The sequence below is a fragment of the Cyanistes caeruleus genome, chromosome 4 (genome assembly GCF_971803275.1).
Source record: "Cyanistes caeruleus chromosome 4, bCyaCae1.hap1.1, whole genome shotgun sequence".
In the NCBI taxonomy this organism is placed as follows: Eukaryota; Metazoa; Chordata; class Aves; order Passeriformes; family Paridae; genus Cyanistes; species Cyanistes caeruleus.
In genome coordinates, this window is record NC_141704.1 from 47,573,185 (window position 1) to 47,587,661 (window position 14,477).

Genomic DNA, 14,477 nt, shown 5'->3' on the forward strand with positions numbered 1-14,477 from the left:
GTCAAAGAAGTTTATTAATTTTATCAACATTACGTTATAAAAAGTAATTACTATTACTGGTGTAAAATCCTGCCATTTTGGACCTGCAACTGAGTGCAAGCAAAGTACGCAGTCCAGTAGAGTGCCTAAGTTATGTTTTGTGCACTCATATTGTCACAATCTTGGCCTGAAAAAGGGAAAAAACAACCCCAGAGATTTGTATTTTGAAAGTTCCTTCCCTTCCCAAATGAAGAAAAATTGTAAACATTCATGCTTTATTTTGTGCTTCCTGCCACGGCAGCTTGATTTGTTGACAAGGCTGCTGAACAGTTCTGTAACATGCAAGAGATAATTTGGTCACCTCTACAGAAACCAACACAGGTGCTCTCATATCATCATCATGTCATCATCAGATGACCAAGCCTCAAAGCAAATGAGATCAACCAAAGATATCACAGCTCTGCCAAAATCTCAGTACTTAAGCTGCTGTACAGACTGGGGAATATTTTGAACATATCTGCCACCTGGTGTTTGGAAAGCATCATGTCTGAAAACAACCTGAGATGCTCTTAAATCTGTATTCTCGTTAAGACGCAAACACACGATGATGTATTTTATATGGATGAAATGCATAAGCAGCAAAAGGTTGGTGTTATTACCAGCCTCTGTCTAGAAAGAAAATGAACATGGTGCTTTAATGTTGCTTCCAGTTCCATCTCTATGGACTACAAAAATTCTTTAATTGTATCTACACGTCCTGTCAGATAATGGCACCTCTGGTAAGAAACATCCTGGGCAACAGCATTATGGTACTTCACAGCCTGACAGTGTGCCAAACCCAAAGGAAAGAACTGAGATGGAGCTAGGTAAAAGGACTAGTGATGTGTAATACTGGGTACTGAGTAATGAGCCTTTGTCTGAAATTACTGTGGTGAGTATTGATTTGTCTCAGCTAAAACATTTAAAATGCCGAAGTCTTTATAGTGGAAGTGGCAATGACATTAACTACTAGTTACTTGATATTGATTGCTCACTGGTAAAACTCGTAACAGTAAGCATGTAAACTGAGATAAACCATGTTTACCTTTACCTAGAAAAGGGTTACTTCAAGCAGTGGCTAAAGCTTTAGTGTAGGCAACTGAACAAATCACTGTGCAATTCAGTGGTATCAAACTGTACCTATAGCAGAGTGAGATTTTTTTCCTCCTCATTTGCAAAGCAAGATTTAAATACAACTGTGTTTCCCAGTGATAACTCAGGATGAATCCAGGCTAAGGTCAGTCTCAGCCATATAAACAGCATTTAAATTTGCACCCTGGCAAGCACAAACATTTGGAACATTTTTTCTGGAATTGCATCTTCGTAGGGCTGCTAAAAATTAAGTAGAATGTAGCATTTGGGTTTGTCTTTTTCTTCAAGACAATGGAGATCAAATGCAACTGTGCTCTTAGGTGCCCCACACCATTTCAGTTCTAATAACTTTAAAAATGCTACGCCCTAGAAGGTCAGTACTCACTGTAAATTTGCTGTGTACACACACGCTCTCAGGTGTTTGCATCAGTAACTTCTAACTGCAGAGCACATGGGAACAAACATAACCTCTCAATTAGCTGAGATCCGTGCAGCTCTTGGGAATGGCCTGTGCAGGGCCAGGAGCTGGACTCCATCCTTGTGGGTCCCATCCAACTCAGGATACTCTGTGACAGAGTCTATGATGAATTGTCATTAACTCCTCCCAGAACTTAGTCACTGTCTAATAGTTTAGTCACTGGCTCAGTTGCTTTCCCAGCATCACAAAAAAGTGTTTTCTAATGAAAACACAGATCCTAACATGCAACTTTGTAAAGCAGAAGGTGCTCTTCCTCTTGTCTATTGACAGTGACTACTCAGCACAGACAGCTGTGTTATTAGCAGATTTGGACTATTTTCTTATCAAGAAGGGAGCTTAATGACTCTTCTAGGATCTTTGCAGAGAGTGCAAAGAAGAAGAAGAAAAAAAAATACAAAAAGTTTAAAGAAAAACTAAGGAGAAAAAGACCACAAACTCCAAAGTGGTCTAGCATGCTGGTGGCTACTAGCAGTGGAGCCAAGATCCATTGCTCCTGTATCCTAGGACACTAGCCAGTTTATTGGATGTAAACAAAAAAAAAATTTCAGGCTCCCACAAAAAAAGTTGGATTCAAAAGGAACATCTCCATTATTTTTGGTCTGTCCAAGCCTGTTTCAGCAGACCTGTTGATGTTAGTCACAGCTCCTGCAGAACCTCTCTAATATTCCATTTAGGCTGGTCATCATTACTACTATTTTAACTGACAAATATGAAAATAATAATGTTGTCCACACCAAAAATTTTGTTTTCCATTCCCATTTTTGTTTCAGCATGCACAATATACTGTGGCTCATGCAAATCTTATTCTCAGTGCACAGCTCTGAAAACTGCATTCGTCCCCAGCTGCTACTTAAAAGGAAATTGGCTACTGAATAAAGAAACCAAAGCACTTAGGCAGCCAAAAATTGACAAATTTGGATATTCTGCATTGCTAGGATCTGTGTGGACACCGTGGTACAAGCTGTCCCTCAACCTATGTGTATTTGTAATACCATAAACCAAGTATGCCAAGTTGCTGTTCTTAATGAAAACCCTAAGTCTACAAATTGAGAGATGGAACTTTCACTTCAGTTTCCCAAACCATATAAAAGCCCAGCAATCATCAGTTGTTTCACATATGAAGAAATGAGTGCTTCATTCTCTCTACAAAAATCATGTACTGATTTTTCAGAATACTTGCTAGTGACTTAGGAATTATGTGGCAAGGTTTTGGTAGTCAGGGGTTAAAGGGGTGGCTTCTGTGAGAAGCTGCCAGAAGCTTCCCTTGTGTCCAACAGAGCCAATGCCAGACGGCACCAGGATGGACCTGCCACTGGCCAAGGCTGAGCCCACCAGGTTGCTGGTTTAAAAAGGGGAAAAAGAAAAAACTGCTTGGGCAGGGGGAACAGGAACGGAGATAGGAGTGAGAATATGTGAGGAACAACCCTGCAGACACCGTGGTCAGTGAGGAAGGAGATGTTCCAGGTGCTGGAGCAGAGATCCACCTGCAGCCTGTGAAGGACCACACACCAGAGCAAAGGGATGCCAAAAGGAGACTGTGATCCCGTGGGAATCCTGCACTGGACAGGCTCCTGTGTCCCCATGGAAAGGAGCCCACACTGGGGCAGGTTTGCTGGCAGGACTTGTGACCCCATGGGGGATTTCACACTTGGTGAAGAAATGTAGCCCATGAGATGCTCTCCCATTGGAGGAATTCATGGAAGACTGTTTCTTGTGGGAGGGACACCAGGCTGGAGCAGGTGAAGATTGAGAGGAGCAGAGATAACCTTTGATGAAGTGACTGTAGTACAGTACAAATATGAAACAAAATTCTACAAAACAGTACTGGAATAATTTGCTGCTTCTGAGCATAGTTTGTAGCATTGATGCATTTATATGTGTTAAAGCAGCTTTGGGGATAGAAAGTCTTACCTGTAGATATACAAGTTATTTAAAATCCTGTTTTCAGAAAGTGTTTTCGCTGTGCTGATAAAAGAGAGACATGCCAAAAATCACTGTAACCAGGCTTAAACAACTTGCATACCTTTATATTTCAGCCTCTGCCTTAAATTGCTGTATGCTACTTACAGTGGTTCTTGAAGCCCACAGCTGGACAGAAACAAAAAACTTTAAAATAAAAAACTGCGTATTTTATTTTTAGCTTTAAAGATGCATTTCTAAACAATCAGTAGAAAAAAAAAAAAGTAAAAAAAGTAAACACCAGCATTTTGTAAAATCACATTGAACTAATACAAGACTTAATACAAAGTTTTCATACATGACTCAAATGCAGTTTTCAAAGAAATAGTAGTCTGGTCTTCAAGACCACTTCCACTTGAAATAAATCCTTAAGTACCCACAGATTTTAACTATAAAACAAGGATACATTCTTTCTTTTTTCTTCCATTCATAGAGTTGATTGCCACAAACTTCAATCGCTTGCCAGTGAAATTCTCATAGTCTCAGTTACAGAACTGAAGAGAACTCATACAATTCCGTGACTGAAGTCTTTCCATTTTCAGTACACACTCAAACCAGCACTTGTCACATATCTTTAGACTGATCATCTTCCTCAAGTTTTCTGATTTCATTCTTTAAACAGTTGATGGTTTCACGACTTGCTTTTAGTCTTTCTTTAAGCTCAGCAATTTCAAAACTAGTCTTCTTTTTGGCAGCTTCAAGCTTCTCCCTGGTTTTCACTTCAAGATCTGCAACTGTGGTGGTGATAAAGAAAAATATACATTTTAAGTACCATGAAATTTGCTTTTTTTTTTTTTTTTTTTTATTTAAACAGTAATTTGGATAGCATGTGTCCTAAAAAAAAAAAAAGTCTGTTACTGTTAGCCTTAGAGATTCAATGGTTGCAATCAAAAAGGTAGCCACATAAGAATCTGGATTTAAAAAAAAAAATAAATCTTGTTTTGCAGCCTCATTCAGCCCATCAGTTTTGCAGATAGTTATACAATTAATAAAATAATTTTCTACAGGTTGTTTTCAAGATTGGTGAGGAAAATAAAACCTGACATGAAGACAGCACATACATGGGAAATTACAGGGAACTATGAATATGTGATGTCCAGTGACAGCACATGAGGCCACATGCACAAACTGAAACATGGGAGGTTCCCTGAGACTGTAAAGTGACCAAATGGTGGCACAGGCTGCCCAGGGAGGTCGTGGAATCCCTATCCTTGGACACATTGAGAAGCCATCTGGACACAGTCCTGGAGAATCAGCTGTAGGTGACCCTGCTAGGGCAGGGTCAAGATGCATCCAGAGGTCCTTTCAGGCCTCCATCATTCTGTGGCTCCTCCTCCATGTACTGTAAGCATTTTCTGTGTCTCAATGGAGGTAAATTCTAGGGATCTGAAAGCTCCAGTTATGCTTTTATGAATATATGACATCAAATATCCTGTTTTTTACTGGTTTTTTATGCACAAGTTTTAGGACAAAGAAGGTAAAACCAGCAAGTCTGTGAAGGCTGCAGAGATCACTCATATCCCATACATTACATGACTGTGAGCAGTACCAAATATTATCTGCTTCATTAGCACCTTTTAAGGAAATATTTATACAAAGAAACCACACTGAAAGTTTCTACCTGCTCTCTGGAGAAATAGCCAAAAATTTTAAATTAAAAAAGTTTGAATTTGGATGTTTTTATGAATCATATTATTAAACAAAAACTGTAACATGCAACAAAATAACAAAAATCTACCTCAAGACTGGCTGAACTAAGGCAAGAAATACAAGTAGCTCACACAACCACACAGCCAAGCAAACACACGGCAAATAGGAATCCTAACTCAGAAGAGCTTCAAATTCATAAAAAAACACACTAAAAGCAAAGCCAACTATTGTTATTTCTAAAATTAAAATATTTTAGTGTCCAACTTACACTCTGTTTCATGTTTATAAGCACCTAGTGTTAGTTGACGGGATGTTGTTAACAGCTGTTGCATCATTGCAGTAGGATCTTGAAATATCTAATGAAGGAGAAAAACACATGGTATCACTAATACTGTTAAAAATAAAGTGAGGACTACATTAAGAATGTTCATACCATTTCATCATAGAATTCAGAAACTACGGTTTTCTTCCCCAGGATGGCATTGGTATCCGACTGAAAAAGCTTCAGCAAGTGATATAAAGTTACCTATGCAAAGACAGAATTTTATTAGCTTGAAATCTGTAGGGAAATAGGAACTTTGTTCTAGATATCAACAAGTAGTATTCATTCTTACAAAATAACTATAGGATTTTAAAATGTTTTAGGAATGTAAATACAAGTGTCATATAACTCCACTAGAATTACTTTAAATTTAACTGACTGTTAAAACATGCCAACTACCCAAAGACCTCTTGAGACTTGAAAAATGTCTTGGAAAGTGGTTTAGGACTAATATACAAAATATACTAATACCACCTTCTATTGAAACATTTCCAAATGGGTGATTTAATTCAAACCGATTTTCTCAATTAATCAGTTAGAAAGCGCTTTCTGTGACCTTATCCTCTATTCTTGAGAAAACAAAGCACCAGGGAGGCTGTGAATCACTTTCCACTGAAATGTCTCTTTATACTCTTCCATCCCTGCACTGCAAATGGCAGGGTGGGGAGAGGACTGGAAGCCCTCTGTGCAGCCCTGAGGAGTTACTGAGCACCTGGCCCATGGCCTGGGCAGGGCACACACAGCCCACGTTTCTCCCCTTCCACAAATAGGCCCAGGAGCAGTGGTGGAACAGAGCAGTACCTGACACCCCTTGCTAATTCCTGGAAAGGAAGAAAGTACAGGCTCCTAAACAGCCTTTCATGAACAGCAGCAAAAAAAAAAAAACAACAAAAACACTCAACCAACTTTAGGACAGCTTACTCAAGCTGTGAACGGAATTAATGTAAGTCAAGATGCTACTGTGCCCAGAAAAGCCATTGTTACCAATTGCCATGTATTCAAGAAAAATTAAAATTAATTTTCACTCTCATTTAGCAAAAAAATGGATTAAAAAAAAGATCGTTAATACGACAGAAAGAATTCAATCCTTCCTGAAATAAAAATACTTTCTCCCTAAAATAATCAAGTTTCCTACCTGAACCTGCATAAAGGTTTAGACATACAAGGTACACAGGGGAACACAGGAGTGGAACAAAGAAATTAATTCCAATACTTTATTCAACTACAGAGTTATTTTAACTTGGTCTTCTTAGGCAGAGACTCATGCTAGCATAGTAGCCCTGCTGCTTTTTGACTGATTTTGATCAGACAGAAAAAAAATAAAATACCAAAATATCCTAGAACTTAGAAGCTATGTGGAAGAAAAATCCTCAGCATGTGCTCAACCCAGGTAAGGTGTAATATGTGACCAAGCCTTAAAACACTTTTCTACAAGAACGCACTTTCATAACTTTCATAGCCAATGAGACTTATTTTGACCAGCAATTTCCTAGAGCTGTGCACCCCCATAATTAAATATTTAAGCTTTGTTAAAAGTTCAGTGTACTTACAGGTCTTTCATTTGGATCAATGAAAAATATCTTAATGATTATTTCAAATTCACCCCAGCCTGTTTCGGTGATTTCATACGGTGGTTTGGTAACAACTGCAATAGGCAACATAGAAGTGTTAATCCCACGATAAAGCTGCAACAAAAGCCCAGTTCTAGGAACAACTGCCCAAATGTAAAACCCACCTCTTAAAGGATTACCGTAGCTTTCATGCAACTTGAATTGAATTTTTTTCACATATGCAGACATGTCCTAAAACAGAAACATTGTTATTTCTGATTATTCAGCACATCAAGCTACTATTCAATCATCGATCCTACATGCCTACATTCCTTCTGATTTCAAACAATATTTATTCTGACTTTAAGCACAGAAGGAAAGCAAAACGGTAAATCCAAAAATTAGTTCTGGCACGTGAGTCTGTTCATATTTTGTCCCCATGAATGTTCTCCAGTCTTTCCCTAAGCTGGAAAGAGGACTCCAAAAAACATAAATGGAAGCATGCCTTTCCCATGGTTTTCCTTTTTGGGAACCCACCAGCCTGTTCTCTGTGCTTACAGCCCTTTCCTCGAGTCCCGGCTTTTCAAACGCCCAAGTCCCGGGGCTGCCGGGCTGGAAAAGACCTCTACCACCGCGGAGTCCGACCCTTAACCCAAGGCCACCACTGAGCCAGGACGCCAAGTGCCACATCCACAGGCATTTTGCACGCTTCCAGCGACGGCAATTCCCCGCTTTCCCAGACCGCCGTTCCGAAGCCGGACCGAGGGAGGCGGCTCTGCCCTACCTCGTTCCGGTACGGCTTCACGTACACCGTCCACTGGTGAGTGTGACCGTCCTCCTCTCTCTTCTTCCCAAAATACCGCGCGACGTTCCCGTACACGATCGGCTTCACGATGGTAACGCCCTTAGAGAAAAGGAACACAAGCGGACGCGCCGCGTTCAGAGAGGCGCCGCCGCGCCGCCCCCCGCGGCCCGAGCCCCGCCGGCGGCCGCCGAGGCCGCACCTTCACCCTGCCGCCGGAGTCAGGCCCGAACTCTGCCATTCTCTTGAACATATTGCCCGGGGGCGCCGCCCGCCGCCGCCGCCGCCCGCGCCCGCCCCGCCCGGCCCCGCCGCCGCTCCCGCCGCCGCCGCCGCCCCGCGCCCGCCATCCCCCGCGGCTTCCGGGGCGGGGCCGCGCCGGCCCGGGCGGAACGGGCCGGGCCCCGGGAAAGGCTCCGCGGAACCGAGCGGAAAGGGCGCTCCGACCCCGTACAGCAGGGTGCTCAAAGCCTCAGCCAGCCTGGCCGCCCGGTGATGGGGCATCCGCAGCTGCTCTGGCAACCTGTTCCAGTGCCTCAGCACCCTCACAGGGAAGAATTTCTTCCCAATATCAATTTTAAAACTATCCTCTTTCAGTTTTAAAGCTATTCCCCCTGGGCCTGTCGCTACATGCCTTTGCAAAAAGTACCTCTCCAGCTCTCTTACAGGCCCCCCCTCAGGTAGTTGAAGTGTGCTCCGAGGCCTCCCCGGAGCCTTCTCCAGGCTGACCCCAGCTCTCTCAGCAGCAGATGAGTCCGAGGGGGTTGTTGGTTTCTGGCCTTGCTCCGTGCCCCAGCTGCACCCACTGGTCAGCCCAGCTCGGTCTGTCCCTGCGATGGACGGGAGAACTCGGTGGACTCCTCAGGGAAGCTGCAGCCAGACCCTGCCTGCAAATCATTTCTCACAGCATCCCCCTCCCGTGGCCCTCCAATGCCTGTGCTGACTCTTGGCAGAGAAGAAGTCAGCGAACATCGCCTAACCCACTCCCAGAAACCAAAAATTTCCTACCCTGTTCCTTGTATGAACTAGATTGTGTGAACAGCACTGCTCAGCTCTGAAATGTTACAGCTATTTTTATCAAAGCAAGCTGGCAAGACTGGAAGCTGGGCCAGTTTTTTACAAGCAGTCAAGCTCTGTTTTCAAAGAAAAATTTTCTGTGGTCAATCTAGCTTCTAATTAATAATTGGTTTCTGTGAAAGACTCCTTATTCCAGTAACAAGATGGACAAGACGGGGAATGGTGCAGTTCCTGACCTAAAGAAACCTTTTCCTCTCATGTGTTCATGACTATTCCACAGATCCCCCTTTGGAAAGGGTGGGCTCAAACATTTCTACTCTGGTTTACAAAGACAGAGGCGTAATCAATCTTTGCTAATCTGTCAGAAAGAGAACAGGGTTTAAAAATATCAAAAACTTCATCAGAAACTATCATACAAACCCTGCTAAGACCCCATCTGGAAAAAAGTGCACCTTCCTGTTAAAAGAGTATATAATAAACTGGGTTGAGAAGAACCTTAAAGACCATCTAGTTCTCACCCTCGCCCCCACTGTGGGCAGTCACCTTCCACCAGACCAGACTGCCCAGAATCCCATGCAACTTGGCCTTGAACACTTCCAGGGGCAGGGCATCCACAATTTCTCTGGGCAACCCATTCCAGTACCTCACCACCCTCATAGCAAAAAATTTCTTCTTAATATCTAGTGTATTATCTCCTGTTTTAGAAAAAAAAAAAAAATAACTGAAAGGCAAATATGCATGAACAGGGCAAATCGGTGTAAATATCATGTGCCTCCTAAAACAAATTTGCCAAAATAAAGGTAGAGAAAGTATTAACTAAATGCCTTAAGGGGCTAAGTAAGATGGGAAGGGAAATAACAAAAGGGCGAGCAGTATCAGCACAAAAATGAGATTAATATAATCTAGCTAAGAAGAAACTTGGGCAGCAATTTCCTTTTGTAACCCCTGGAGCATGGGAGGAACAGGATAGACGTCCTGTAAGAAGTGCCGGAGCAAACACCCCAGACAGACATAGGTTTTAAGATAAATCATAGAAGAAGTTAAATGATGCACTTGCCTGCCCCAGGACAAGGTTGAGTTTCCTATCTCATGCAGCATTTTCCAGTCTTTCTTGCTATTTTGCTTTCTTGAGCAACCTTGCAATGAAGTATGGAAGGCTAAAACACACCCACACCATTCTCAACCCGTTTTACCTGTAAGTATGGCCAATCATAGAGATACAGGTTGTTTGAAAAAGAAATTAACTCCTTTTTTAAACCTGATACAAAGATTTGTTCACCAAAAGAGTAGTTAATGGATTTATTATCTGAATACTCACAGGCTTGAATGTTATTATCAAGACAGAAACACAATTAAGAAAAGAAGTGGCAGAACTGGAGAAACTGGCGCTGGACATGTGCTCTGTGCCAACAGAAATAAAGGAAATAATCTCAAATGGAGAATGCTTCAAGGCAGTCACTGAATTTCAGAGGCAGATTGTGGCTATGGAGGGAAAATCTTTCCTGGAACATGTGGAAAGAGAACAATCTGCATAACAAGAAGACATGGGAGAGACTGGAAATGGATGGAATTGTCTGAACTAGACCACGTTAGGCAGGTTCCTGTCTGTAGCAAAGGGCTGGGAGCACCCTGAACATAAGCGCTGAAATCTGCTTCTACCAACCTGTTTTTGGGAGCTGCTGCACATCATCTGCAACCATGCTGTAACTGTTGAGCCCAGCCTCTGTCCAAGTGTGCAGTTCAGGTCAAGTTTTTTCATATGCCAGTGTTGTGAAAGGAAAGAGCCACCTACAGGGAGCTGGCTGCTCCTCAGAGCTGAGCCCTTCACCTGCCAGCTGTCCTCAGATGTCACACACAACACTGGATACTGGCCTACACAACAAATAAAGAACAACTTCCTGCTCCAGATTCTTGCCAAAATTACCAGGTTCCCCAGCATCTTCACCCAGGTTAGGTAATCTCAAGATTTAATTCCAAAATTGTGGAGTTTTTCTTCTTTTTTTCTTTCTTTTTTTTTCCAAGTTCAAAAGAGATGGTTACATTTTTATTCTTTGTAAGGGGATTACATACAATCTCACAGGAGCTGATCTTGCAGAAGTGTCACGTAAGACTTCCCTCAAATTCTTCCAATCCTGGAAAGGACAAACTATTCACCATTTTCAATACTCTTCCACTACAGGTCTTTGAGAAAGCAGGAGCTGTGAACCTTCATCTTGCAAATATTCCAGGCTAAATCACTTTCAGGAAAGTGAGAACTGCAGTTTTAATTACATATAGGCTCCAATTAACTTTTTGAGGCGGGAGCCCAAGTCCCTTACAACTTGACCCATGAATAAGGATTCTGTTTGGCATGAACGGTCTCTTTCTATCCCCTCCCACCAGTGTGGAGCTGTAACACATCCCAGCAGAGCCATGTATCTTTTAAGAGAAGCACAGTCTGCAGATTGTAAAAGGTGGCAAGGGTAGCTGTCTGTCAAAAGAAGTAAATGGCTAACAGTGAAATGGGATGCCAGCAAGCCTCAGAAATGAATTTTAAGTAAAAGAGTAAGCATTCTGAAATGCAGTAACTCCATAGAGTCACTGCTCCTCCAGAGGCAAATGCCTGTTCCACAGGGGACCCACCCATCTTCAGAGGGGTTTAGAGATACATTCCACTACAGGCAACATTTTATCTACTTGCGTGGACATATCTTTTTACAATGTCTTTAGCATCAAAGAAAGGTTTCTAAGCCGTAAAGTATTTCAGTACCAGCGTCTCATATACGGAAACAGACACAGGAGTTTAAGAGCAGTGCACTCAAAAGGCATTCAGACAAGGACTCTTTCATGAGGTGGCAAGGCAAGGAAACAGCTTGTTTATTTTGTGGAAAAGGGGATTAAGAATTGACTGCCATCTTCTTAAAATTAGGACAGTTGAGTATTATTACACCTAGTTCTACTGACAATGCAGACACAATTAATGAGATTAAGTGAAGAGGAGCCGAGGTTTTTTGATGACACTAGATGGCAGAAAGAGCCCTTTTACACTCCTTGATCCCATCTACACCATTTTGAATGTACCCTTACAGGACAGCTAGGGGCCTGTCTTCACCACTAAGATGCAGGTTAAAAGAGAAAATCCACTTAATGACTGCCAATGCTAATTAGATTCATGTAGTTTTGGAAAAAAATGTTCAGCAATATACAATTTTTAAAACCATCTGTTTACATTGGGTCCTTTATGTAAAGCAGAGAAGCCTTGTTTGAGAAGAAATTAATTTTACTTTTTAATTTAATTTACACCATGGGTACAGGATTTACAAGACTTCCAGCAGACCGATGGGAAGCAAAGTGCTAAAAATTTTTCTGCAAATTCAGACAGAATTAATTGAAAGGAACAGCAATATTCTATCTACAGAAAAAAGCTCTTTCTATTGGGCTGCATTTGTTTTTCACCATCTCTCCAGGAACAGAAAGGAGAAAAAAAAACTAGCAAATTTTTGATCAGTTCCTTGGACACCATATTCTTTATGTTTCAGCATAAGAAGTGTGAGCTGAACCACATCTGTTTTCTATAATATTACATTATGTTACACTATGTCACTTCTCTGATTCACTTCACACTCAAAAATCTGTCCAGCAGAAGAGCTTAACTGCACCAGCCCTTCTCCCTCCCTCATCCCAAGGACAGCACTGCATCTCTCAAGCTTGCAACATCTTTGACAAATGTGCTGCTTTCCCCAGCTGTCACTCCACAGCACTGCTTCTGCACCTTTCACAAAGTCCTCCTTTCTTCTCCAGACTAAGAAAGGAAATATATTTCCACTTCACTCTCATTTTGGTCTCTATGTGGTCTTTTTTATACACCTCTCAGCAAGTTACTTTTCCTGGACACAGAGTAGGCTTATCATCTCCCCATTTCCAGCAATTTACTTACATTTTACAGAAGCCATCACTTGCTTTTCTATCTTCCAAGAGATAAAACAGCTAAAAATTCAATGCGATTGATAAGTTTTCCTCCTTATACAGTTCCAGTTCATCTGTCCATCTATTGTGTAGCAAAATCTCCTGAGTAGCTGCAGCCTTACCTATACTCAGAACATGAATGAGCATCAAGTCATAAATTCTTCACTATGTCTGGAGTAAACCCTGCTGTTAGTGAAGATACATGCAGAAAGTAGTGCCATGCTTTAAGTACTTTAGGATATGCTAAACCCATTGTCAGAGGTGTTGAGTGTGCAGACTATATTCCTTTAACAAATATGTTATGCTGACCAGTAGGTTATCTTTAGAAAAATGCTAACTTGGAAAAATTCCTTTCTCAATTGACTACTTTATTTCCAGAAGCATGGTACTTGCAGACCTTCCAGAGGACTCAGCTAAATCCCAATTCAAAACAGAGGTCCTGATCCCAAAATTATTAAACCAGTTTTTCCTCACCCTATGTGTCACGATTTGTTATAGTCCAAAATTTAAGGGTGCAGACACTCAGGTGGCCTGCACCTGAACTTCATGTAATAATGTTTGTAAAAAATGCATCTTTGTGATCATGAACTACAAACATACCTCTGTCTTCCTTTACTGTCTGCATTGGACAAACTTACTTTTTGTAGCTTCATAGACTTTGCTCTTCTTATTTTGATGTTTGATTTGCTTTCTTCTGCTCCTCTTTTTTGCAGCTTACCCTTTTTCCTGGACAACTTGAAGTATTATGAAACTGTCTGAACGATGAACCACGGGAAAATTAAAAGGCAGAGAACAAAACTAACAATCCAAACCTGAGCATCTCTTTCCAGCCTGAACAAGGGTTAAAAAAGACACTTCCAACTCCTTACTCAGTGCCTGCTTCCTTAAATGTGCTCAAGATGTCTCACTTTCACAGAGATAAATTTTAAAACTAAAGCCTCTCTCTGATCAGTACCTCTTGTATTGACAGCAAATAAAGCAAAATGCCAGCTTTGAGAGAGAAGAAACTGCAGCAGTGCATTCAGTGAGCCTGGTGCAGAAAAGGTGCAGCAGCAAAAGGGAAGACTTCTTCTGTAAAAACATCTGGAGAACTCAGCTATCCCATTGCCTGGCATGCAAAACCCACAGCAGATATGCACAGGAACTCCAGCTTCCTCACAGAAAAAATTCCTACAGTCCAGTAATCTCCCTTCAATTGTAGTTAGTGTAAGAGCAGAAGGCTCACAGAACTGACTAGTTTTGGTTCCCCTGCCAAACCTCACAAATGCCTTCCACCTCCCTCTCCTCACAAAAAACTAAGTCAATAAGAGCCACACACAGTCAGGCTACTCAGCCAAGTAAAGCCATGTTCAGAACAGGTTTATCCTGGTGTGATTTTGGCATTTTAATCTTGTTTCCAAACATCAGAGGACAAGATAGATGGGAAGAGTAAGGTCTCTTTGCTGAGGTGGCAGAGAGGAAGCTTCTGCACCAGCTTCCATACTGCTAAGCACTGGAGACTCTCCAGTCAGAGAGAAACAAACAAGGACAAAAATCTGAAGCCTGGATTCTGAAGCCAACCCTGAACAAGGTTGCAGGCAAGGTTCTTACAAGCAGAATTGAGCACGAACATTTTCCTAGTAAGCAATATCAAATTATTTCCAT

At 41.7% G+C, this 14,477-nt stretch overlaps 1 protein-coding gene across 1 annotated transcript; it reads right to left on the reverse strand.

Moving 5' to 3' along the window:
* Positions 1-3,695: 3,695 nt before the first annotated feature.
* Positions 3,696-8,177, reverse strand: YEATS4 (YEATS domain containing 4). Its single transcript, XM_086884446.1, has 7 exons — positions 8,074-8,177; positions 7,854-7,973; positions 7,255-7,321; positions 7,070-7,164; positions 5,631-5,723; positions 5,466-5,553; positions 3,696-4,281 (listed from the first exon to the last, which is right to left on the reverse strand). Exons 1-7 carry the CDS (start codon positions 8,122-8,124, stop codon positions 4,112-4,114), a joined length of 684 nt encoding a protein of 227 aa, XP_086740572.1. The 5' UTR covers positions 8,125-8,177; the 3' UTR covers positions 3,696-4,111.
* Between the last annotated feature and the right edge of the window lie 6,300 nt (positions 8,178-14,477).

Coding starts and splice junctions, on each gene's coding strand:
- YEATS4 (XM_086884446.1), bottom strand. CDS start 8,124: ATGTTCAAGAGAATGGCAGAGTTCGGGCCTGACTCCGGCGGCAGGGTG. Junction 7,165..7,254: donor CTACGGTAATCCTTTAAGAG/GTGGGTTTTACA, acceptor TGCCTATTGCAG/TTGTTACCAAACCACCGTAT. Junction 4,282..5,465: donor TTATAAACATGAAACAGAGT/GTAAGTTGGACA, acceptor TCACCACCACAG/TTGCAGATCTTGAAGTGAAA.